The following is a 23,349-nucleotide window of genomic DNA, read 5'->3' on the forward strand; positions in this document are numbered from 1 at the left end:
GCGACAGAGTTGTAGATGAATACCTCTTGATTTCAGTAAGGTATCAGATGATCTTTCACAACATTCTTCTAGCTAAAGGGGGCAGAATATCCTGCATAAATTCACAGAGGACACATTCAACAGACAGGTCTCTGGGATCTATGTCTCGCGACATGGTCCTGGCAAGCTGGGACACTGAGCCCAGAGCATGTTTGAATTCACAGAGCTACACTGCAGGCATGAGAAGCCTGACAACCCTTTGGCAAATACAGCACAGACACTCCTAAGCAAAGTCCAGAAACAAAGGAGCCAACAGTGTGGAATCCGTGATTTAAAACAAAGCTGGAACATTTTTAGGCAGCATTAATACAAGGAGAAGGTACAAAGGGGTAGTAAGTACTCCAAATTTCCTTTTAAGCCTCATTCCAACAAGAGATTGGAATAGATGTATTCTGAGTAGGCATACGGTATCTGGAACGTATTTTACTCTTGAAACATATTTTGCCTTGACAGGTAAGTGTGTGATGAGGGGAGCGTGGAGAGGATTGCGTCAGATCTGTGAATATACGCACCAAAAGGAGGGGCAACAAAGCTATTAGTTTAGTGCATATGCCAACCGAAACAAACATGGAAGGATCCAAACACTGAATGAAGCTTTTGGCCACACACACTTTAAAGGGTCAGTGGCCCCGGTTCTTCCTCAGACCCCTGCTCTGAGGCCCGCCCCCGGACCGGTGACAGTCTGGCAAGTTCTCGGAAGCGGTCAGGACCCTAGCAGGGGCACTGGATGCCTGGAGGCGGTGGAGACAGGTGGGTCGCCGCCCCTGCGGGCCCAGGACAGGGCGCAGGGCTGGACGGGGGCGGGACGGGGGCGGGACGGGGGCGGGGCCCGCCTGAACTAGTGCGAGGGAGGCCCCGCGACCCGCCGCTCCCATCCCGCTCCGGGCCTCTGTGCACCGCCTGGATCTTTGGGCCTCGGTGGGCCGCCATGGCGTTGCGCGCGGCCGTGCTCGACCTGGACGGGGTCCTGGCGCTGCCCTCGGTGGCCGGCGCGCTGGACCGCACGGAGGAGTTGGCGCTGCCCAGGTAAGGGGGTCAGCGCCCGGCCGGAGCAGGGGTGGGGAAGGGGGAGCCGGCGCGCCAGGGGCGGGCCCCCCGCTGAGAAGCGGCCTCTGGGCACCCCCAGCCCTGGTTTCACGGTGCTGTAGGGCGGGAGCTCTGCAGAGGTTAAGACAATTACCCGGCCCTAAAAATACCCGTGTACGCTACTAGACCCATTGTCTTTGTAAAATGTAAGTGATTAAATCTCTCTAAAGACTCCCAAATTGCCCTCTCTGTTGGATTCTCGCCGGGCTCACTGCTGCCCTCTAATTCTGTGTGGTGGAATGGGTCCGCAGGTCGCCCTGAAGTTGATGAGGGAACAAAGTCCTGTGCTTTGCGGGCGCACTTGCTCTAGTCGCAAACTAGAGAAACCGCCCCAAAGCCTCGTCGCTGGGAAATGAATTGGGAAGCGTCACCAGGAAACCAAGAAACAGGATGTTCAGAACGAGATTTCAGATCCGCAAAGACCTGTTAATGAGAATTGAAAAAAAGAAGCAAACCCACCAGAATGTAAAACAATTTTTTACAACATGGTTTCAATTATAGCTGGCTAGTAGGGGAAGCTACCTGCAGAAAAATGTGTGGAGGAAATATCCCAGAATATGTTTGGGATTATTAATCCCAGATGAGATTATGAATGATTTTCTTCATTTTTCTACTTTTTGGCATTTTCAGTTTATCTCTTTATGAACATATGCTTCTCCTATAGTCAAAAGGAGGGAAAGCATATTTGTTTAAAAGTTAAGAAAGAGGGTCGCCCCCGTGGCCCAGTTATTTAAGTGTCCACCTTGGGCTCAGGTCATGATCTCGGGGTCCTGGGATATGATCCTGCATTGGGCTCCCTGCTCAGCGGGGAGTCTGCTTCACCCCCTGCGCCTCCCCCCACTTGCGTACCGGTCCACGCTCTCTCTTTCTCAAATAATTAAATAAATTTTTTTTTTTTAATTAAGAAAGAAAGTAAAACATCACCCTGGCAACACCCAAAGAAGACTAAATTCTAAATTCCTGGCAAGGATAAGGAGCCTGATGGAAGCTTTGAGAGTTCTGTCCGTTTTGTTTCACGGCAAATTAATGCTCAGAGACTGTTTCTTTTGGAAGCAGTGTCTGTGACCTAGGTTCACTGTGGGTGTTTCACAAGCCAGTAGCACACAGAATAACGCCCTTCATAAACCAGTACACTACATACTCCCAAACAATGATAGATTGATCCATTTTTGTTCTAGTCAAGGGGGAATCTGAAATAAGTAAAGCCCAAATTTAGTTGAAGTGTATTTGCCCTTATTTTTTAAAAGATTTTGTTCATTTATTTGAGAGGGAGTAAGAGAGAGAGAGCCTGAGCTAGGCTTCGGAGTGGGGAGTGGTGAAGGGCAGTGGGAGAGGGAGAAGCAGACCCCCTTCTTAGCAGGGAACCGGACTGGGGCTCCATCCCCAGACCCTGGGATCATGACCTCAGTTGAAGGCAGATGCCTCACTGGCTGAGCCATCCAGGCGCCTCTCTTTGTATGTTCTTGATACAAGTCCTTTGTCATATGTAGGTATTGCAAGCATATCCATGTATATGGCTTATTCATTCACTTTCTTAGTGGTATCTTTGATAAACACTAGGTACTGATTTTAATGACAACTGATTTATCTTTTTTTACTGTTTTATGGTAGCGCTTTTTTGTGTCCTTTTTTTTTTTTAAATGGGCATGAGCCCACAATCCCAAGATCAAGACCTGAGCTAAGATCAAGAGTTGGATGCTTAAATAAAAATAAAATCTTAAAAAAAAAAATGGGTGGCTCAGTTGTTAAGCGGCTGCCTTCAGCTCAGGTCATGATCCCAGGGTCCTGGGATTGAGCTCCGCATTGAGCTTTCTACTCCATGGGAAGCCTGCTTCTCCCTTTCCCACTCCCCCAGCTTGTGTTCCTTCTGTCACTGTGTCTCTCTCTGTAAAATAAATAAATAAAAATAAAATCTTAAAAAAAAAAGTCATACACTTGGGGGCACCTGGTGGCTCAGTTGGTTAAGTGTCTGCCTTCGGCCAGGTCATGATCCCGGTGTCCTGGGATCGAGCCATGTGTCAAGCTGCACGTTCAGCAGGGAGTCTGCTTCTCCCTCTGCCCCTTGCCCCGCTCTCATGCTCTCTCTCATACGCTCTCTCAAATAATCTTAAAAAAAAAAAAAAAAAAAAAAAAGAGTCAGATGCTTAACTGACTGAGCTGCCCAGGTACTGCTGCCATTGGTGTCCTTCTAAGAAATTTTTGCATTCTTAAAGATAGTGAAGATATCCCACTTTCTTGGAGAACCTAGATTGTTTTAACTTTCACATTTAAATACATGATCCACCTCAAAACAAATTTTGTATATGGTGTGGAGTCTCCCTGCCCCCTATGGATATCTAGTTGCTCTAATGTCATTTATTAAAAAAAACTTTCCCACATTAAATTTCAGTGGTGCCTTGTTGAGAAAATCAAAGGGACCATGTATGTAGATGTCTATTTCTGGACTCCCTGTTATGCTAAGTTGATCTATAACTCTGTGCAATAATATCACATTGTCTTAATTTATAAGAAATTTTAATATCTTGTAATACAAATCCTTCATATTTAATCTTAAAGATTTGTTTGGCTATTCTGTGTCCTTTAGTTTCCAGATAAATTTTGTAATCAGTGTGTCGATTTTCACACTTACACACAAAATCTGCTGGGATTATGATTGGAGCGAATTAAGTCTTTATATCTGTTTGGTGAGAATTTTTGCCCAAACCATATTGTCTCCCAATCCATGAACTTGATATAGAGATCTTTCTTAGTTTTGTAGTTTTCCAGGCAGAAGTCTTAGACCTCTTTCATTAGCTTTATTTCTGTTTTTTCTAATGCTATGAAAGTGGTATTTTAAAAAATTTATTTCCAATTTCTTTTAAACCACATTTGTCCTGTTCTCAACTTTTTATTTTCATCTATCTTTAAGTTGACTAGAAATCTTCCTTGAATTTTTTTTCTTTTTCAGGAAAGGCATGTGATGGTAAACATTGGTTTTATATGCTGAGACTTTCTGTTGCCTTCAAAAATGTATAATAAGTTATCTGAGGATACAGTTTTGGGGCCATTGTTTATTTTTCTCTCAGCGTCTCCTCCGTATTGTTCCACAACCTCTGACATCTAAAGTTGCAGATAGAAGACTAATGTCACTCTGAATTGCTTTTTGTTTGTGTATAACCTGTTTTTCTACTCAAAAGGTTGTTACCCTTTGTTATCCTTGGAATTGGCACAGTTCCCCCACATATGCCTGTTGTGGAGGTTTGTTTGGTTTTTTGTTAATTTTGCTTTGGTAATTGGTGTACTTTTGATCTAAGGTGTCGAATCTTTCTTCAGTACCGAGAGGTGTTCTGTTACTCCTACTGCTTCTCTGATCAATCCTGGATGGATTTTTTTTTTTTAAGATTTATTTATTTAATTGGAATTACTAATAAATTATTTATTTAAATTAAATTTTAAAACATTTAAACATTTTTTTTAAAGATTTATGTATTTAATTTGAGAGAGGCACAGAGCACATGAGTGCACACACATGTGCCTGCACACATGAGTTGGGGGTGGGTAGGGGCAGAGAAAGAGAGAGAATCCTTCAAGCAGATTCCTTGCTGGACAAGGAACACAATGCAGGGCTCAATCCCATGACCCATGAGATCATGACCTGGGTAGAAACCAAGACTCAGACACTCAACCGACTGAGCCACCTGGGTGCCCCAACCCTTTTGGAATTCTTACTGCTTGTTTATTGAAGGAATTTGGCCTCCCTAGGTCTTAATCATTTTGCTCATTACTTTAATTGCTTCCCTGTGTTACTCTTTGTTCTTGAAAACTGTATCGTGTCTTTTGATTCACTGATTTCATTTTGTGTGATAGCCGTTTTCACTGCTCACTGCTTTTATTAGCCACCCTTAAAACTTGGAATTCATGTTTTCCAATCCAACAGTGTTCATATTTCAAATCGCTTCTTCTGTTATTATCATTACTGCCTGATTTGCTTTACAGATACATTGGTATCTCCTTTCTCTGTAGTTCTAGTCTTCCCTCAGTTCCCATTCTGCTAGCAGCCCCCATTCTCCAGGCAGAAAAAAACCATTTCCCTTTGCTTTCTCCATACTACTCCTCCAGCGTGTTGTAGTTACTTATGTGTTGACTCCCTTGTTCCCCTGTGAGCTCCCGAAGAATACAGTCACATTTTCCTGCTTTTGTATCACAGCACCCAGCGCAATGTCTTGCACACCTCTGGTGCTCAATACAAGACAGTTGAGGTGAGTTGCGTATTGATTCTTAAAGCTGGAGACCAGCTGCCGAAGGGCACGAGGAACCTCTGGAGGTGATGGAAATGTTCTAAAACTGGAATGTGCTGATGTTTGCATTGATGTCACAGAGTTACACAGTCTGTAAATTTACTACAAATCCTTCAATCATACTCTTAAAATGTGAATTTGATGGTATATAATTACAACATAGTAACCCTGTTTAAAAAGAAGACAACTGGCAGGTCAGTGCCTGCCTGGCTCAGTCAGTGCAACATGTGACTTGATCTCAGGGTTGCAAGTTTGAGCCCTATGTTGGATGTAGAGATTACTTAAGGATAAAATCTTCCAAGTGAATAAATAAAAGACAACTGATGGCAAAGGTATGGCAAAGCCGTTGCTTTTACTGGAATGTTGAGCAAGGCTACAATATTAGATATGTATCTTTTTGCATGTTGTGTGAAGTTGATAATGGTTACCTGCAAGAGCGTTAGTTGGATAGAAGAGAGTTGCCTGTTTTCAGAAATGGAACTCCCAGAGTAGAGAGATTTGTTGTCTTATTTGGGAATGGTAAATCATTTTAACTGGCCTGCTGATTCCCATCCATTATAAATATTTGCCTGGGGCACTGTATTAAGAAGGATTGCACATCAGTGCCTGGGCTGAGTGGACTCCGTTGTGGGGATTTGTTGTCAGGGGTGCAGGGGAGCAGAGGTGTGTGTGCATGTCACATATATATCATCCTTTATCCGTCTGATGTCTCCTAGCCAGCCATGTGAAGGTAGCTGATCAACCATGGGGGTTGGGAAATTATCAAGAAAGCGGAATGGAAACTTTAATTTTGTAATGTAAGGAAGTGAAAGGGTGATGAGCTGGTCTCTCTCTGTATGTGTGTGCTATTCCTCGGGACGAGTATGAGCTGAGGTGTGTTAGCTGGCTAGGGCTGCCATAACCAAGTACCACAGATTGGATGGCTTCCAAAGTAGTTCCAGAGGCTAGAAGTCCAAGATCAAGATGGCGGCAGGATTGGTTTCTCTGAGGCCTCTCTCCTAGGCTTATAGATGGCTATCTTCTCCCTGTGTCCTCACATGGCCTTCTCCCAGTTCAGGTGTGTGTCCTGATTTCCTCCTCAGTACACTGCTCATTAGATAGGGCCCACCTTTATGACCTCATTTTAATGTAATCACCTCTTTAAAGGCCCTATCTCCAAATACGTATTCTGAAGTACTGGGGATGAGGACTTCAAGATATGAATTGGAGGTGGGGCAGGGGGCTACAATTTAGCTCATAACCTGAGAAAACTTTTTAAAAATTAAATATGGTTAAAATGAAGTAGAAACTATATGTTCAGAATCAAAACCAGGAAAAAATATTTTATTCCCTCTGGAGAATATGTGCTAATAAAGCAGTCCTTTGGAGCAGTGCCTTGTACAAAGGAGCTGAAGATGGGAGTGGATGTGTATCCAGTCTTGAGTTTGTCCCTTAAGTGGCAAAGCCAGAAGTACTGGCAGTTGAAGAGGCTCTGCTGGGTGGTCCCCGTGAGCTGCTTCACCTGCCGGCATATCCATCATTTAATTTGTGGTCTCAGTCCCAGTTCGATTGCTCTTTTAGGCTAAGATCCTGGCTCGAACATTGCCTTTCCCCGTCCATGGCAGAATGCCCTTAGAACAGCAGTTTGTCTGTGGATAGGAATAGTGTCTGTCCCCTACATGCTGCTGTGATGAAGTCCTCCGAACATCCATGCTGTTGTTTCTTTGTGTCTTCCAGAGGCTTTCTGAGAGAAGCTTTCCAGAGAGGAGGCCCAGATGGCTCCAGTGCCCGCCTCATGAGGGGAGAGATCACATTTTCCCAGGTAAGGGGACACTTCATAAACCCCCTTAAGAAGGCATTCTATGCCCACATGCCCATCTCCCGCACTGACTAGAAACTCTGTGAGGGCAGACCCACCATGTTTGCCTCACCTAGTACTAGTACTTTCCTCCCAGGACTGGGATGGAGGCTTTGAGACACACAGAGAGATATTTAAGACTGGTTCATTATCTCTTAGGGCCAACCTGCAGGATTCACCCCATGAGTGGGAAATTACCAATTTCTTGCCAGTCTGTGCCAGGCAGAATAGCCTGTTTTTCCTCTTAAATTGTGGTTAAATACACATAATACAAAATTTGTCATTTAGATCACTTTTAAGAATATAATTTTGTAATGTAAAGTATATTCGCATTGTGAAGCCATCACCACCATCAATCTTCAGAACTCTTTTCATCTTGGTAAAGTCCTATACCCCTTCAACAAAAACTCCCCATCCTTCTTTTCCCCCAGCTGCTGGCAACCATGACACTACTGAATTCCTGTCTCTGTGTATGAGGCTACTATAGCCACAAGAGATAAGTAGCAACCTGCAGTATATGTCCTTTTGTGCCTGGCTTATTTCACGCATGATGTCTCCAAAGTTCATCCATGCTGTGGCCTGTGAAAGGAATTTCCCTTTTAAGGATGAATCGTTTTCTGGTGTATGGTTAGACCACATTCTGTTTATCTGTTCATCTGTCGATGGACCCTGGGTTGCTTCTATCTTTTGGTCATTGTGAATAATGCCACTGTGAACTTGGGTGTACAAATATCTGTGGGACACCTTGCCCTCAGTTCTTCTGGGTATAGACCCAGAGATCGGATTCCTGGGTCATAGAGTAGTTCTTAATTTTTTTAAGGAGCCTGCATCCTGTTTTCCAGAGCGGCTGCCCCAGTTTGCATTCCCCTGGGCAGTGCACAAGATTTCCACTCGATCCATATCCTCGCCATTCCTTGTTAGTCTTTGTTTTGTTCTTTGTTTTGTTGCTTTGATAGTGGTCATCCTTACTCAAGCTGTTTTCAGACAGGACCAGTTGTGGGGAGAGATTGTTAATTAATAACTGGATAACAGATGGGCTTTGGAGGCAGAGAGCAGGATTTAAATCACAGCTCCCACTTACAGACACAGGTTGCTTAACCTCCTAAAGTCTCAGTATTGCCATCTGTAAAATGAATGTGATCTACTATCTACTTCATGGGTTGTTAGGAAGCTAGGAAACTGTCTCGCATGGTGCCTGGCACATAGCAAGTGCTCAGTAAATAGCAGTTACCGTTGTGACTACAACCTCCACTGGTTTTTAACAAAGCAGTGATCTGAAACCATTTGGATTCTTAGTCAGTGTCTGCAAGAAGAAAGGCTACTAAGAATCTATTCTACAAGCACACAGAAATCCGCAATTAATATTGTCAGAAGAGAAGGAAAGAAGGGAGTACAATGTACTTTCAATGAACATAGGAATTATAGAGTGAATTTCTAGTAATTGCTGTGAAAACCCTGTACCCATTCTGACTTTCTTCGTCTATGTACCTTCTAGGTAACTTGAATAGTTAGCAGATGGGGTCTGAAAAAGCACATTATAGTTGATCCTTCAACAACATGTGTTTGAACTTACGGGTCGATTTTTTTTTTCAATAAATACACATACAGTGCTGTAAATGCATTTTCTCTTCCATAGGATTTTCTTAATAACATTTTCTTTTCTCTGGCCTACTGTATTGTAAGAATACAGTATATAATACATATAATAATACATATGACATATAAAATATGTGTTAATCAATTCTATGTGATTGGTAAGGCTTCTGGTCAACAGTAGGTTATTAGTAGTTAAGCTTTGGGGAGTCAAAACTTACATGTGGGTTTCCAACTACGTCGGTGGTTAGGGCTCTCAACCCCCACATTATTCAAGGGTCGCCTATATATTATGACAGAGGCTACTTAGGTTTAATTTGTCTTTAAAAATTATATCCTGGAAGGGAATGTCGTCTTTAAATTTTTATTTGTGTATTCAAGGCACCTGGATGGCTCAGTTGGTTAAGTGTCTGACTCTAAAAATTTTTTTTTCTTTTCTGTGTACAGTACAAACAGAAAAGTGCACAAAGTATACAGTTTGATGAATTTTTGCACAAACTGAATGCACTCAGGTCACCAGCACCCAGATTAAGAAATAAAACATAATTAGCACTGTAGGCACCCCACCTAACACCCCTTCTGACACTACCCCTCCAAGAGTAACTAACCATCCTGATGTTCAGCCTTAGAGATCACTTTTACATATTTTGTATTTTGAATGGAACTGCACAGATGAATCTTTTCTATCTGGGCATCTTTTCCTCAACACTGTATTTGTGAGAATCATAGATATCATTGTGTGCAGTCCAAGTTTTGTTCTCATTGCTGCATGATATTCCATTGTATGAAGATAGTCTGATCTCTTTATCTTTTTTTTTTCCCACTATGAGAAGGAAAGGCATTGGGAGATTTGGAGCAGTGAAGTGACATTATGTATATATATTTGCAGCAAGGGAAAGGTTTAGAGAGAGAGCAAGCACAAGCAGGGGGACTGTCAGGTAGTGGGGGAAACAGGCTTCCTGCTGAGCAAGGAGCCTGATGTGAGACTCAGTCCCAGGACACTGGGATCATGATGACCTGAGCCGAAGGCAGGGAGGCTTAACCCACTGAGCCACCCAGGCGCCCCAAAGAAAAGGCTTATTCAGGAGGCAGCCAGCCAGATAAGGAGATGGGAAGACAAGCCTCAAATCCAGCGCCTAACTGATATTTTTAAAACCTCATTCTTGCTGCTGCATAAATAGATGAAAAGGGCAAGGATCTTTATAGACTAATTAAGGAAGCTGTTGGAAGATCAGGTGAGAGATGGTGGTAGCTTGGACTAAGGTAATACTGGGGGAAGTGGTAAAAAGTGATCCAAACCTGGAGTATTTTGACTGTAGTTTCCGCAGGCTTTCCTGATAGATTGAGTGTGAGTATGAGACAGGAGTGAAGGGTAACAAACGTTTCTGACCAGAATCAACTGACAGTATCAGTTGCTATTTGCTGCTGTGGGGCTGGGAAATCATGTGCCTGATTTGGGGTATTTTAATTTGAAATGCTTATTTGTTTTATTAAAGATTTTATTTATTTATTTGAGAGAGAGAGAGCGTGAGAGAGGAGAAGGTCAGAGGGAGAAGCAGACTCCCCAAGGAGCTGGAAGCCTGATGCAGGACTTGATCCTGGAAGTCCGGGATCATGACCTGAGCCGAAGGCAGCCGCTCAACCAACTGAGCCACCCAGGCGCCCTTAAAATGCTTATTGATCTCCAAATGGAGTGTGCAGTAGGCAACCTCATATACAAACCCAGAGTTGACGGAAGATGTCCAGGCCAAACACACACACAGTGTATAGATGGCATTTTTAGTGTCACCGGACTCAGTGTGATCACTGGGAAAGGGAGTATAAATGGAGAATCCAGAGTCCAGGGTACTCTAATATTAAAGATGGGGTTGATGAAGGGGACCCAGATTGAGAGATGGAGAATGAATTTCGGCCAGTCTGAGAAGAATCAGGACAGTGTGTGGACCCTGGCAGCCAAGGATTTATCAAGTTTCAGATGAAGAGAATGGCCCTGTGTGTTGGTGCAGCGGATGGGTCAGGCAAAACGAGAGTCAGTGAGTGCCCATTAGATGCCGTAACACATCATGGAGGTCATCGGATAACCGTGACAAGAGAAAGTGGAATGTGGAGATAAAAGCCTGACCAGACTATGTTCACAAAAAAAGGAGAGAAAAGGTTTGAACACTATATGAAGTTTTGATACAAAGTGGGACAGAAAAATGGGGCAGTAGAAGGAGGAGGGGATAAGGTCAAGAAAGAGGTTTACTTTCTGGTAACAATGTGCTTGCATCCTGATGGCAATGATCCAGTAGGGAGGGAGACTGCTGATAAAGGAATAAGGAAGGGAGATCCCCTGGAGCTATGTCCTTGAAGCAGAGAGGGATGGAATCTAGATGGAGGGGTTGAGCTTTGGTAAGAGCAATGGACCATTATCTATGGCAACAGAAGGGAAGATGGAGTTCTTGGCCACTAATGCTGGTAGGTGGATAGTGAAGGTGGAACTTGTGAAAATTCTCTTATAATTATTCTCCCTTCCTCCAATCCTTCTCACTGTTTCTGGGATGACCTCCCTAAAATGCAAATTTACTTATGTAACTCTCCCACTAAACTATATTTATATATTTTTTACTTGTGTAACAGTCTAAGGCTAGAAATGTTTTATTATTTTTATAGAAGGGTAAATACTTCCATTATTTTTCCAATTTCATTAATGGTTTTAGTCTACTCATGTTTTATATTTTATCTTGCATCAATTTTGGCATTTGTATCTTTTGTTTTCTTTTTATCTTTTGACCCCCTCTTCACCCATTTCTCTCACCCCGTCCCCTACCACCTGCCTCTGGCAACCACTTTCTCCGTATCTATGAGTTTGGCCTTTTTTGTATTTTTTGGTTTTGTTCCTGTTTTGAATTTAATTTCCACATATAAGAGAGATCATACAGTATTTGTCTTTCTCTGTCAGACTTCTTTCGCTTAGCATAATGCCCTCGATGTTCATCTAGACTCTCACAAATGGCAAGATTTTGTTCTTTTTTATGGCCAAATAATATTCCATTAAATTTATATACCATATTTTCTTTATCCATTCATTCATCCATTGATGGGCACCTCGGTCGTTTCCATATCTTGGCTATTATAAATAATGCTGCAGTGAACATGGGGGGTGCAGATATCTTTTTTGAGTTAGTGTTTTTGTTTGCTTTGGATAAATACTGAAATGGAGTTGCTGGATCATATGGTAGCCCTATTTTTAATTTTTTGAGGAATTTGCATTCTGTTTTCCACAGTGGCTGCACCAATTTACATTCCACCAACAATGCACAAGTGTTCTACATCCTCACCAACATTTGTTATTTCTTGTCTTTTTAATATTAGCCAATCTAATAGCTGCTATGTGATACCTCACTGTGGTTTTGATTTGTGTTTCCCCTGATGACTAGTTATGTTGAGCATCTTTTCATGTGTCTGTTGGCCACCTGTATGTCTTCTTTGGAAAAAAATGTCTTTTCAGGTTTGCCATACATTTTTTTAACCAGGTTTTTTTTTTTCTTTTCTTTTCTTTTTTTTTTTTTTTTTTTTTTTGCCATTGGGTTGTTTGAGTTCTTTATATATTTTGGAGATCAGCTCTTTATCAGATATCATTTGCAAATATCTTCTCCCATTCAGTAGGTACCTTTTTGTTTTGTGGATAGTTTCTGTCTCTGTCCAGAAGCTTTTTTGTTTTGATGTAGTCCTAATAGTTTATTTGTGCTTTTGTTGTCAGATTCAAAAAATCATCACCAAAACCTCTGTTGAGGAACTTAACCACCTACATCTTCTTCTAGGTGTTTTACAGTGTTAGGTCTTGTATTGAAGTCTTCCACTCATTTTCAGTTGATTTTTGTGTATAGCGAGGATAGTGGTTAAGTTTCATTGTTTTCCATGTGGCTGTCCAGTTTTCCCAACACCGTTTATCAAAGGGATTGTTCTTTCCCCATTGTATATTCTTGGTTCCTGTGTTGTAAATTTACTGACCATACATGTATGCATGGGTTTATTTGTGAGCTCTCTATCAGTCTGCTATTGGGTTTGGGTACTTTTCAGTTGGAACTACTCCAAATAGTGCTGCTATGGTAGTATGTAAACATATCACAATCCATTTTGCTGCCATCAGCTAGGGCTGCCATAACAAAATACCACAGACTGTGTGGTTTAAACAATAGAAATTTGTTTCCTCATAGCTCTGGAGCCTAGAAGCCCAAGATCAAGGTTTTGACAGGATTGTTTTTTTTCTGAGGCCTCTCTTCTTGTCTTGCAGTGGCCACTTTCTGTGTCTTCACCGTCTTCCCTCTGTGTGTGTGTGTGTGTGTGTGTGTGTGTGTGTGTGTATGTCCTAATCTCCTGCTTTTACAAGGACACCAGTCAGATTAGATTTGGCCCCCCTCATGACCTCATTTTACCTTAATCACCTCTTTAAAGACCCTACCTCCAAGGACAGTTGCTTTCTGAGATGCGAGGGCTTAAGACTTTAACGCGAATTTTGGGGGAACAACATTCAGGCCATAAACAGGGTCATTTGTGTAGCTTGTAGTTTGGTGCTCTTGGAAATAGTGCTGCTGCAAGTGCATAGATGAACATGTCTTTTTGGTGAACATATGTGGACATTTCCGTTGGGTGCAGGTCTAGGAGTGGAATTGCTGGCCCACAGAATGCATGTGGTCAGATTTAGCAAATGCTGCCAGAAGCTATTCTGAAGGGTTATACCAATTGATATCCTCATCAATTCCCTTTCACAGTGGGTGCCACTTATGGAAGAAGACTGCAGGAAATGTTCTGAGGACTCTGGAATCTGCCTCCCTGAGAATTTCTCTGTAAGTCAGCTCTTTGGCAAGGCGGTTGCAGCAAGAAAGATCAACTATCCCATGCTTCAGGCTGCTCTTGTGCTCAGAAAGAAGGGTAAGGAGCCAGTACTGGCTGTTCTCTCAATCAGCTGCACTAGAACCCTTGGCAGGGTTAGGTCAGAATACATCCAAATGTGTTCTGAGAGCACAGATCTTCTGGACTTTGATGGAAAGCCATTCTTAAAAACAGCCCCAAAGTAAGTTTCATCAAATGGCCAAAAACAGCACTATCAGAATAGTTGGGGGGAAAAAAATGAAAGTATTTTACTTAATAGAGCAGTTTGTGCCAGAGACTGCCTTGTGAGCAAAATTCTCTCCCTCCAGTGACACTTAGTAATGACCAGAAGGACCCAACCTCTTGTCACAGTGATTGAAAATCAAGGCCTTTAAAGCAACTGTGATCGTTTCAACCTCTAAATGTCAAAGCGACTGAGCTGTGAGCTGGTTGACATGAACTTAGAGGGTGTCAAATGGTCTGGGACATGGGATCAAGTTAATCCAGTAGACATTTACATAGTGTCAGAGCCCAGCTCTTTGTCACAGGTGTATTTGAAATCATTCTACCCACTTAACAGTAGACTTAAAGGGTCATGGCTGAGCCGTCCCATGTCCGTGTTTCTCACTCGTGTTTCATGCAAAGGGTCTCACCACTGACTCATCAGTGCCTTATTTCCACCATCCCCTGCTTCTTCTCCTTCTTGGTTAGGGAGAGAAAGCCGGGGGGAATAATGCTATCTTTGTCGACATTCGTCTAGTTTTGAAATGGGAATGCAGTCTCCAGAAGCCAAGGCAGGAATTTTGAAAGAGAATGGAGCAGAGTGTTCAGTAACACCGACTTGGCAGGAGCCCTGGAGGGCCAGTCCAAAGGCAGGATTCTGAGCCTGGTCCGGTTCTGCCTTCACTGTGTAGCTCCGGGAAGCTCATGATTGGTCTGAGCTTCTGTTTGCTCATATATAAAAGTGGATGGTGAGGACTGTCCTGCTTACTCCCAAGGTGGCCAGGGGCATATGAGCTGATGAAGATCACAATCTCTTGCTCTACAGTTGTAAGGAATATTTAGCAATAGTGTTTCTGTCAGTATTTCTGGAAGCCTTTCACCTACCCGGTTTGCTTACTCTCCTGTCTCAGTGTCAGGAGGTGCTTATGGGTAAAAATGGTTCTTGTCCCGCATGTCAGTTTAGAAGCTGGGCATCAAGAAGTTGATGCAAAGAAGAACCCTGTGTGGCCCCTTCTTTGGGGTTGCCTGTGGGGGTAACTTGAGCTTCTCGGAGCAAAGTTCTCTATCTGGTCCAGTCACTGGTGACTTCTCATTCAGGCTACACCACCTGCGTCCTCACCAACGACTGGCTGGATGACAGTGCTCAGAGGGGCAGCCTGGCCCAGCTGCTGTGTCAGCTGAGGCCGCACTTTGACTTCCTGATAGAGTCGTGCAGGATCAGAATGACCAAGCCTGATCCTCAGATCTACAAGTTTGTGCTGGAAACCATGAAGGCCAGCCCCAGTGAGGTATGTGGACACTTCTTTTGAGTGAAAGAGATTGTTCTAGAGATAGTGCACATAAGAAAAAGGGAGGAGGGAGCAGGTGGAGGACTTCTGGGGCCTAGTGGTTTGATGCTGGGTCCAGCGGCAGATTCCCATTCTCCCAGTTCAGGACTTCCATGGGCATGGGCCACTCTCTGTGACTTTTATAGGTCAAAACAGGTATTGTCAAACTGCTAGACCAGCTCCCTCAGTTTGCCTGTAAAGAAGCATAGACCCTGGGAGATTTTCCCAAGACCACAAGGCTGGTAAGGGTCACCCTACCAAAGGGTGAGTTCCAGTATTAGAGCTGCCTCCTCTAGGCACCCCAAAGTTCTGTCTTCATACTGTCTCTAATTATCTATTCAAAACTCTGTTTTCCTTGTATGCCCCGTCTCCAGTTTTCAAAAAGGCAATTAGACCATCCTTAAATACCTTTCCCCGATGTTTCTAACCCTCTCTTGTTGGCCCTACCCCCTCCACAAGCTGGTGGATGGAACCCTGAACTCCCTCATGGGGAATCCTTACAGGAATCCTTACCAGGCTCAATCCTAGAACCCGTCCTCTCTCCTTTTAAACTTTGCTCCTGCTCTTCTCAACCCCTGGATTAAGCCTTGTAACAGTGCTCTGAATTTTAATATGCCTATTAATAAAGATCTTCTCACTTCTGGCTTTTGAATTGGATGAGCTTCTTAGAAGTCTGGGCCTGCCCTAATCCAAGATGATAATGCACTTATGCTTTTTTCTGTGACTTTAAGGATTTTTTTTAAATTCTAAAATTTAAATATTTGATAGATTCAGAATTTATTTTGGGGGAAGATGATGTGAAGGAAGCAGTTAAGATAATTATATAATCTTTTAAGTACCATTTTTCCTTGCTGGGCGGACAACACAAATTGTCATTTATAATTGGGTTCATTCCTCAGCTCTCTTCTATTTCATTGATATGTCTATTTCTCTTCTAGCACCCCACTTTTTAGTTTTACCTTTCGTAGCTTCATAACTTGTTTTAGTATCTGCCCTTATTAACAGTGCTTTTCCAGATTTGGGGGTGGGGGTCTGCTCATACATGTTGATTTCCTAGGTGAATTTTAATGTCACCCTGATAAGTTTATATCCTTCCTTAATTTTTTTTACAGTTTCAGAATTTAGGCTGAAACCCACACATGTCTCTGGGAATCTGTACATCTCTCTGTGTTTATCGATATTTTGATGTAATTCAGTATTTGTAAGAGTTAACAAATATATGAAGAAAAAAGTAATTCTTCACCTTGTCATCACAAAAAACCCACTATTCCCATTTTAATGTGTGTCTTTCCGGTGCTGTCCCTCCCGGGTGAGTTTTGCTTTGGATGAGAGTGATGCTAGTGTCCCTGCTATTTGGATTCAGGTTGTGTTCTTGGATGACATCGGGGCTAATCTGAAGCCGGCCCGTGACTTGGGAATGGTCACCATCCTCGTCCGTGACACAGATACAGCCCTGGCAGAACTGGAGAGAGTAACTGGGGTGCAGGTAACTCCTGGGGTTGCGCTGGGTCGGGTTTCCTGCCCCTCCTCTGTGTTGAGGGGTGCAGGAGACACAGCGAGTGAGAGGGGGACCATTTCCGGGAGTTCGATGCTCCTGGCGCAGGATCCCAGCTGCTCACCACCTGGGTGGGTGGCCGCTCCCCACTGGGCCATCAGCACTGCTGTCCTTGAAGAACTTCTTTATCTGCAGCCGTGAGCAGAAAAGCAATGCTCTGAGAACAACAATCTATACTAGTCAGAGTCGGAGGAACCAAGACCCAAGGGAGGAGCGGAGCCTTTGAAAGCCACCAGACTTCACTGTATTTATTTATTTATTCTTAATTTTTGAATTAAAAAAAATTTTTTTTTTAGACTTGACCTCTTAGAGTAAATATTGGGAATTTAGCTATGAGGTCTGCCCCAGCGGGGATAGGGAGCACAGTCCCCTCCTGGTCTGGCTGGTCATACTGTTGGTACACGCGAGCAGTTGAAACCATCTGTCACAGAGAGGATGGGGCGCCCTTCATGATGCCGCAGGAGGGCTGCCTGGGGATTAGCCCCTTCTGTTATTTTGAGTTGGCCTAAGATCTCCATTCCGCTGGATCGCACTGAGCCCCAGAGTGCTGGTGGCGGTTATACAAGGCTTTGGCAGGAATGCAGTGCTTGGGAGAGGGGGCATACACCTGGCTGAGCCAGCTGGATGGCCCAGCCTTCCCAACGTGCTCTCAGAGGGCACTGTGTCCACTTCCCTGAGCTGCCATAAAGTACACAGACTGCATGGTGGAGACAGCAGTCTCACCAGGAGGCCAGAAGTCCAAGATCAAGGTGTTGGCAAGGGCGGTTCCTTCCGAGACCTCTCTCTTTGGCTTGTGGATGGCCACATCTTCCCCGGTGTGTGTCCAAATGTCTTCTTCTTTTACGAGGACACCAGCCAGGTTGTATTCGGACTCCAATAGGCTTGCTCCAGTGACCTCTTTTTTTAACTTTAATGACCTCTTTTATTTTATTTATTTTTTTTTTAATGACCTCTTTTAAAACCTTATCTCCAAACACAGTCACATTCTGAGGCCCTGGACATTTAGACTTCAACAGATGAATTTGGAGGAGACACAGTTGAGCCCCCCCCATGGTAGGGACAATTGACTTTTCATCTTCTTTTTTTTTTTTTTTTAAGATTTTATTTATTTATTTGACAGACAGAGATCACAAGTAGGCAGAGAGGCAGGCAGAGAGAGAGGAGGAAGCAGGTTCCCCGCTGAGCAGAGAGCCCTATGCGGGGCTCCATCCCAGGACCCTGGGATCATGACCTGAGCCGAAGGCAGAGGCTTTAACCCACTGAGCCACCCAGGCGCCCCTTCTTTTTTTTTTCTAAGATGTTATTTATTTATTTGAGAGGGCAAGCATGAGTGGGGAAGGGCAGAAGGAGAGGGAGAAGCAGGCTTCCCACTGAGCAGGGAGCCCAGTGCAGGGCTGGATCCCAGGACCCTGAGATCATGACTTGAGCTGAAGGCAGACACTTAACCGACTGAGTCACCCAGGTGCCCCTGGCTTTTCATCTTTAATGAATAAATAAAAATGTCTGTCTAATGACTTCACAGCCGTAAAGTGTCTTGTCCAAGCTCGATCTGTCCTACAAGCCTAGAAGTCTCATGCAGCAGAGGAGAAAACGTCCCAGACTTAGAATCCCAGCGTCCACCTGCTTGTCCGACTTACTAGTTGTCCCCTCGTCATACGAGTCACAGATAACTGTCCTGTAATTGGGAAAGTAAGCCATGCCTCACCTGTCTTCTCCAAAGTAGGGAGAAGCTATAAGGAAGGATGAAAATTATTCCTTCTTATTTTTTTAATTAACATATAATGTATTATTTGTTTCAGGGGTACAGTTCTGTGAATCAAAAGTCTTACACAATTCACAGCGCTCACCATAGCACATACCCTCCCCAGTGTCCATCACCTATCCACTCCATCCCTCCCTGCCCCCCAGCAACCCTCAGTTTGTTTCCAGGGATTAAGAGTCTCTTACGGTTCTTCTCCCTCTGTGGTTTCATCTTGTTTCATTTTTCCCTCCCTTCCCCTGTGATCCTCTGTCTTGTTTCTCAAATTCCTCACATCAGAGAGTAAGACATCCACTAGGAAGCCAGGGATACCTCAGCAGAAGGGCCCCAAGGGACTCTAGCCCTTGGTCCATGTCTCGGCTCCCTCAGGCCAGACAAGGCTCCTTGCCATCAAAGGACACCCAGCTGCCCATCCTTCCCGCCACACCCTGAATCCTCTCCAGGTGCCACAGTCGTAGGGGGCTTGCCTTCTGATTCCCCCACTGAGGACGTCTATGCAAGCTCTTCCATGTTTAAAAAAGGAGGTACATTTCATAGTTTATTTCTCGCACCTAAGAAGCTGGAGCTGCTTCCTTAGATCACACCTTTGGGACTAAAGATGAGCGATCTAGCAGTAGGAGTTGCTAATATGTCACTTCCTGTAAATAAGTTCACTTACTGTCCTTTGTCATTTCTATCTGAAGACAGCTCACAGGAATAACGTAAAGAAGCCCCTTAAGGACCTTTTGTTCAGGGATTTTGTTCTTTACCTAGATATCATATAAGATGTTACCTATCCTCCTGGGACTCCAGACAACCCCAGCTGGGGCCTGTGGGCAGAAGGCTCTTACTGGCTGACCTCTGCCTTTTCCCACCCCAAATGTATTTGTGTTAAAGCCTCAGGACCTCAGAATGTATTTGGAGACACAACCTCTAAAAGAGGTGATGAAGATAAAATGAGGACATTGTAGGTGGGCCCTAATCTAGTCCAACTGTCCTCATAAGAAGAGGAGATGAGGACACAGAACAGAAGAAAGACCACATGAGGACCCAGGTTGGAGGTGCAAAGCCAAACAGAGAGGACTCAGGAGGAACCAAGCCTGAACCAACCAAGGTGTTGGACTCCTGGCTTCCAGGACTGGGAGACGTAAACGTCTGTTGTTTCAGTCACCCAGCCTGTGGCACGTGATTATGGCTGCTGGAGCAGACTAATACAAAGGCCCAGAGTCAGATTTTGGCCGGCGTGAGGGAGGGACCCTTCAGCGGAGCCATTCAGTGATGCTCTATGAACTTCGCATTCCTGATGGTGTCCAGCATGAGCCTGGCTGACCACTTGAGGAACTGCCATAGGGAAGAATTATAGTCACTGAAGTATGAAATCTCAGTGTTTTAGAGCAGATGGTGTTTATTTCTTGCTGGTGTAAAAAAGTTCGGGTGGTGGTGGCCAGGGCCTTTGCTTAAGGCAGCTATTCAAGGACACAGGTTTGATAGAGGACCCACTGTTCTCCCCTTGTGTTTTCCTGAGTCACACCAGGCTCTCAGCCGGAAGCGGGGGGCAGTAGAGTATGTAGAGAATTGCGTGGGGATTTTAACGGGTGAGGCTGACAGGCCACACTCTTGTGTCTGAAGGACTCGATCATGGGCTGCACTGAACTAAAAGGGAGGTGGAGATGAATACAACTGTGTGCTCGCAGGAGAGGGACGGGGCTGGGCAGGGAGGACTCAGGAGCCCACGGCACAGGTGCCTGTGCCAGCACTCTGGACTTCTGAAAACCGTCTCTGAGAACGTCTCCTAGAAGGAGGCTGCCGCTTCTCTCACTGTCCCTGTTTTCCTTCCAGCTTCCCCGCGCCACAGCCCCTCTTCCAATCCCATGCAGTCTGAGCGACGTGAGCCATGGGTTTGTGCCGATAAAGGTATGTGAGCGCTCCCTCCCAGTCAGCTGAGGCCTCCCTCACCAGCCCATCTACAATGACCTGCAGGGACATTTGTTAAATATCAAGGATACCTCAGTACCCGCTGTTTACAGGAAAATAATACTTCTCCATCTACTCATTCCTTAAAAGTCAGAAGACAAGGGTCATGCCTTAGGATATGCAAAGCAGTGTACAGATATGGTCAGACTCCCGTGGGAAGACAGGTCATATGGAGCCTTGAGTAGCCCAGAGTGCTAAAGTGCGTGTGTCTGGCCTGTGTTCTGGGGAGAGCTTGTTTTCGTCTAGCAGATACTCAACAAGCACTGCCTTAGTGTCAGGCTTGGGCCAGATACGAGGGATGCAGTGAGGAACAAGACAGACCCATCCTCAAAGAACCCATAACGAGAATAAAGAGACAGAAGTGGTCATTAAAACATCCAGTGGTCAGGGTTACGGCAAGGCCAAGGCCATGTGCAGAGGGGCCCCGACTCCTGATCTAGCCAGGATACAGAGTAGGGTGTTAATATGTCTTCATGGATTCACCCTGGAATCTTTTTCTTCATTTGTCATTGGTCCCATTTAAATAGGAAGTGACTAGAGCTACCCGTCAGCTCATATGCAAAACAAGATAGGACGGTTGCTTGGGGCCAGATAGAACCAGTGTGAATCCTGGCTTTGGCACTAAGTGTACAGATTTAGATACATTTTCATCACTCTGAATGTTTGCATACACAGCTTTATAACGAGGTGATGCTGATATGTCCCTTCTGTGTTCTTGTATGGATTACACTTGACCCTTGAACAACATGGGTTTGGATGGCGTGGGTCCACTTATCTGAGGATTTAGTAGAGTGCAGTGCTGTAGATGTATTTTCTCTTCCTTGTGATTTTCTTTTTTTTTTTCCCCTTGTGATTCTCTTAGGAACAATTTTTTTTCTCTAGCTCACTTTACACGATTGTAGTATGTAAAATACATAACGCAAAATAGACGTTCATCACCTGCTATCAGTAAAAAACTGCCAATCAGCAGGAAGCTAGTAGGAATTGAGTTTTTGGGGGGGTCAAAAGTTATATGCAATTTTCAACTATGCAGATGGGAGGTCAGTGCCCCATATCCCCACATTGTGCAAGGGTCCACTGTCCTGGAAATACTGCATGCGGACCACGGGGCATTGTGCCTGGTGGCTCCATGCTCCGTCAACTGTAGCTGATGAAGAGGCGAGCTGGTGGCGTGAGCGGGCAGGTCTGCAGACCCAGGGGAAGCCCTGCTGCCTGGAGGACAGCCCCTCAAGGATTTATTGAGTATTTGTTGTTTGTGGGGCACAGAGAGAAATACCGAGATGAGTGGAGTATCTAAGACCTCAGGAATCTTGAAGTCTACATGAGATACACATTCCCAGCTCCTGCAGTTCCAACCCAGGACGGGGTCCTTGTCTGGTAGCAGTGCTCCCGCGCTCTTGGGATGGGCTCCGTGAAGGTGGAGGCTGCACTGGGGAATGTTCAGCGGTGATGGTGAAGTGGGCGTGAAGGATGAGTGGGAACTGGATAGTAAGAAAAGGCTGAAGCTACTGCGGGCATCAGCCTGGCCCCTCCTGTAACCCTGGGTGCTCTGAAGGGGTGAAAGCTTCCTGAGGTCCCTTAAGACCTCGTTTCCAGTACCAGTGAGGACCGGGGGCTCTCAGCCTGTGGCCTGGGGTCTGGCCTGTGGCCTTGTGTCTTCAACCTTGTGGACATAATCCTCTTGAGGCTTGTAGGTCTGGTCGGTTTCAATACATTTCTCATTTGACCTTGAAGGAGGGTGGTCAGAACCGCTTTATCACCCCCTCTGTCCTCATCCCAAATTAAAGGCCTGGGGCAGTGACCTTAGGGGAGCCCGAGTCAAGCCCCACTCTCCAGGGTGCTATTCCATCGATTTCCACTGAATACTAATGCCACCCAAGCTGGGTTAGGTCTTTCTCGTTTTCTGGCTTTATGGCAATTTTATTAACATATCATTTAAAGGATGGGAAAGTACATGCATTTGCTGAGCTACTCGATGCTGAGCAGCAAAAAGGAGTCTCTTGGTTTAGGATCCATTTAGAGCAGGGGCAGGTTAGGATCATGTCACCAGACATCAGTACTACAACACTTTGCAATATAAGAAATAGAATTAGATCCTTCCTTTGCCAAGTAGTAATAGACAGTGAAACAGATTCTGATAAGACTGTAGACCACGATAGAGTTTGTGAAATGTCAGCCTCATGTTTTCTCAAGCAGAATAACTCACTGGGAATCATGAATGAAACATCCTGTTTGGAACACGAGCTTGGAGTAATCTGAGATGCAGCTTTGTAGAATTCTTCCAGCTGAATTTCCATAGGCAAATCTTATTTCTCCCAGTTATTTCCATTAGAAAGTTGGAGATACATACTTTCGAGGGAAAATAGGGCACTCTGATTGGATACTGCTTTAGTTTGTGTGCTTAGACCACATGGTAATAATTGGAGGAGATTAAGTACTAAACTAAAACAAACCATCCCAAGCTTCCGTTGGCTCAACATCAGGTTCATTGCCTGCTTGCCAGACACCCCATTGTAGGGTAGGAGTAGGCTCTCTCCATGCAGTCAACAAGGATCCCGTTTCCCTTCTATTGGCTCTTCCTTGCCCAAGGCCCAAACTCTTCAGGTACAGATGGGAAAATACGTGGGAGGTTTATGTGGGCCCAGGTGTAGCACACATTTCTTCATTCTCATAGGCCATTGGCCAGAACTCAGTCACATGGCCACACCCATTGCAAGGAAGTGGACGGAGGTATGGAAAATGTTGTCATGGGCCAGGGAGAGAACATAGACATTGAGCTCTAGTAGGCTAGGACCCACAGCCCAGAGCACTAGAAATGTAGCAAAGCTTGGAAAAGATTTTGCATT

General features: G+C 44.6%; 1 protein-coding gene across 2 annotated transcripts in view; it reads left to right on the forward strand.

Moving 5' to 3' along the window:
* The first annotated feature begins 922 nt into the window (after positions 1 to 922).
* The window catches only part of EPHX2 (epoxide hydrolase 2), a 59,496-nt gene continuing 37,069 nt past the window's right edge, over positions 923 to 23,349 (forward strand). Inside the window, exons 1-6 of one of the 2 annotated variants that reach the window (XM_032855661.1) lie at positions 923 to 1,065; positions 7,119 to 7,203; positions 13,587 to 13,746; positions 15,007 to 15,197; positions 16,600 to 16,722; positions 20,369 to 20,443. In XM_032855661.1, coding sequence (XP_032711552.1) covers positions 968 to 1,065; positions 7,119 to 7,203; positions 13,587 to 13,746; positions 15,007 to 15,197; positions 16,600 to 16,722; positions 20,369 to 20,443 — 732 coding nt within the window. In that variant the 5' untranslated portion in view covers positions 923 to 967. The remainder of the gene's footprint in view (positions 1,066 to 7,118; positions 7,204 to 13,586; positions 13,747 to 15,006; positions 15,198 to 16,599; positions 16,723 to 20,368; positions 20,444 to 23,349) is intronic. The other variant, XM_032855662.1, reaches the window with a different exon arrangement.

The sequence above is a fragment of the Lontra canadensis genome, unplaced genomic scaffold, assembly GCF_010015895.1.
Source record: "Lontra canadensis isolate GAN:19392208 unplaced genomic scaffold, GSC_riverotter_1.0 scaffold10, whole genome shotgun sequence".
NCBI lineage: Eukaryota > Metazoa > Chordata > Mammalia > Carnivora > Mustelidae > Lontra > Lontra canadensis.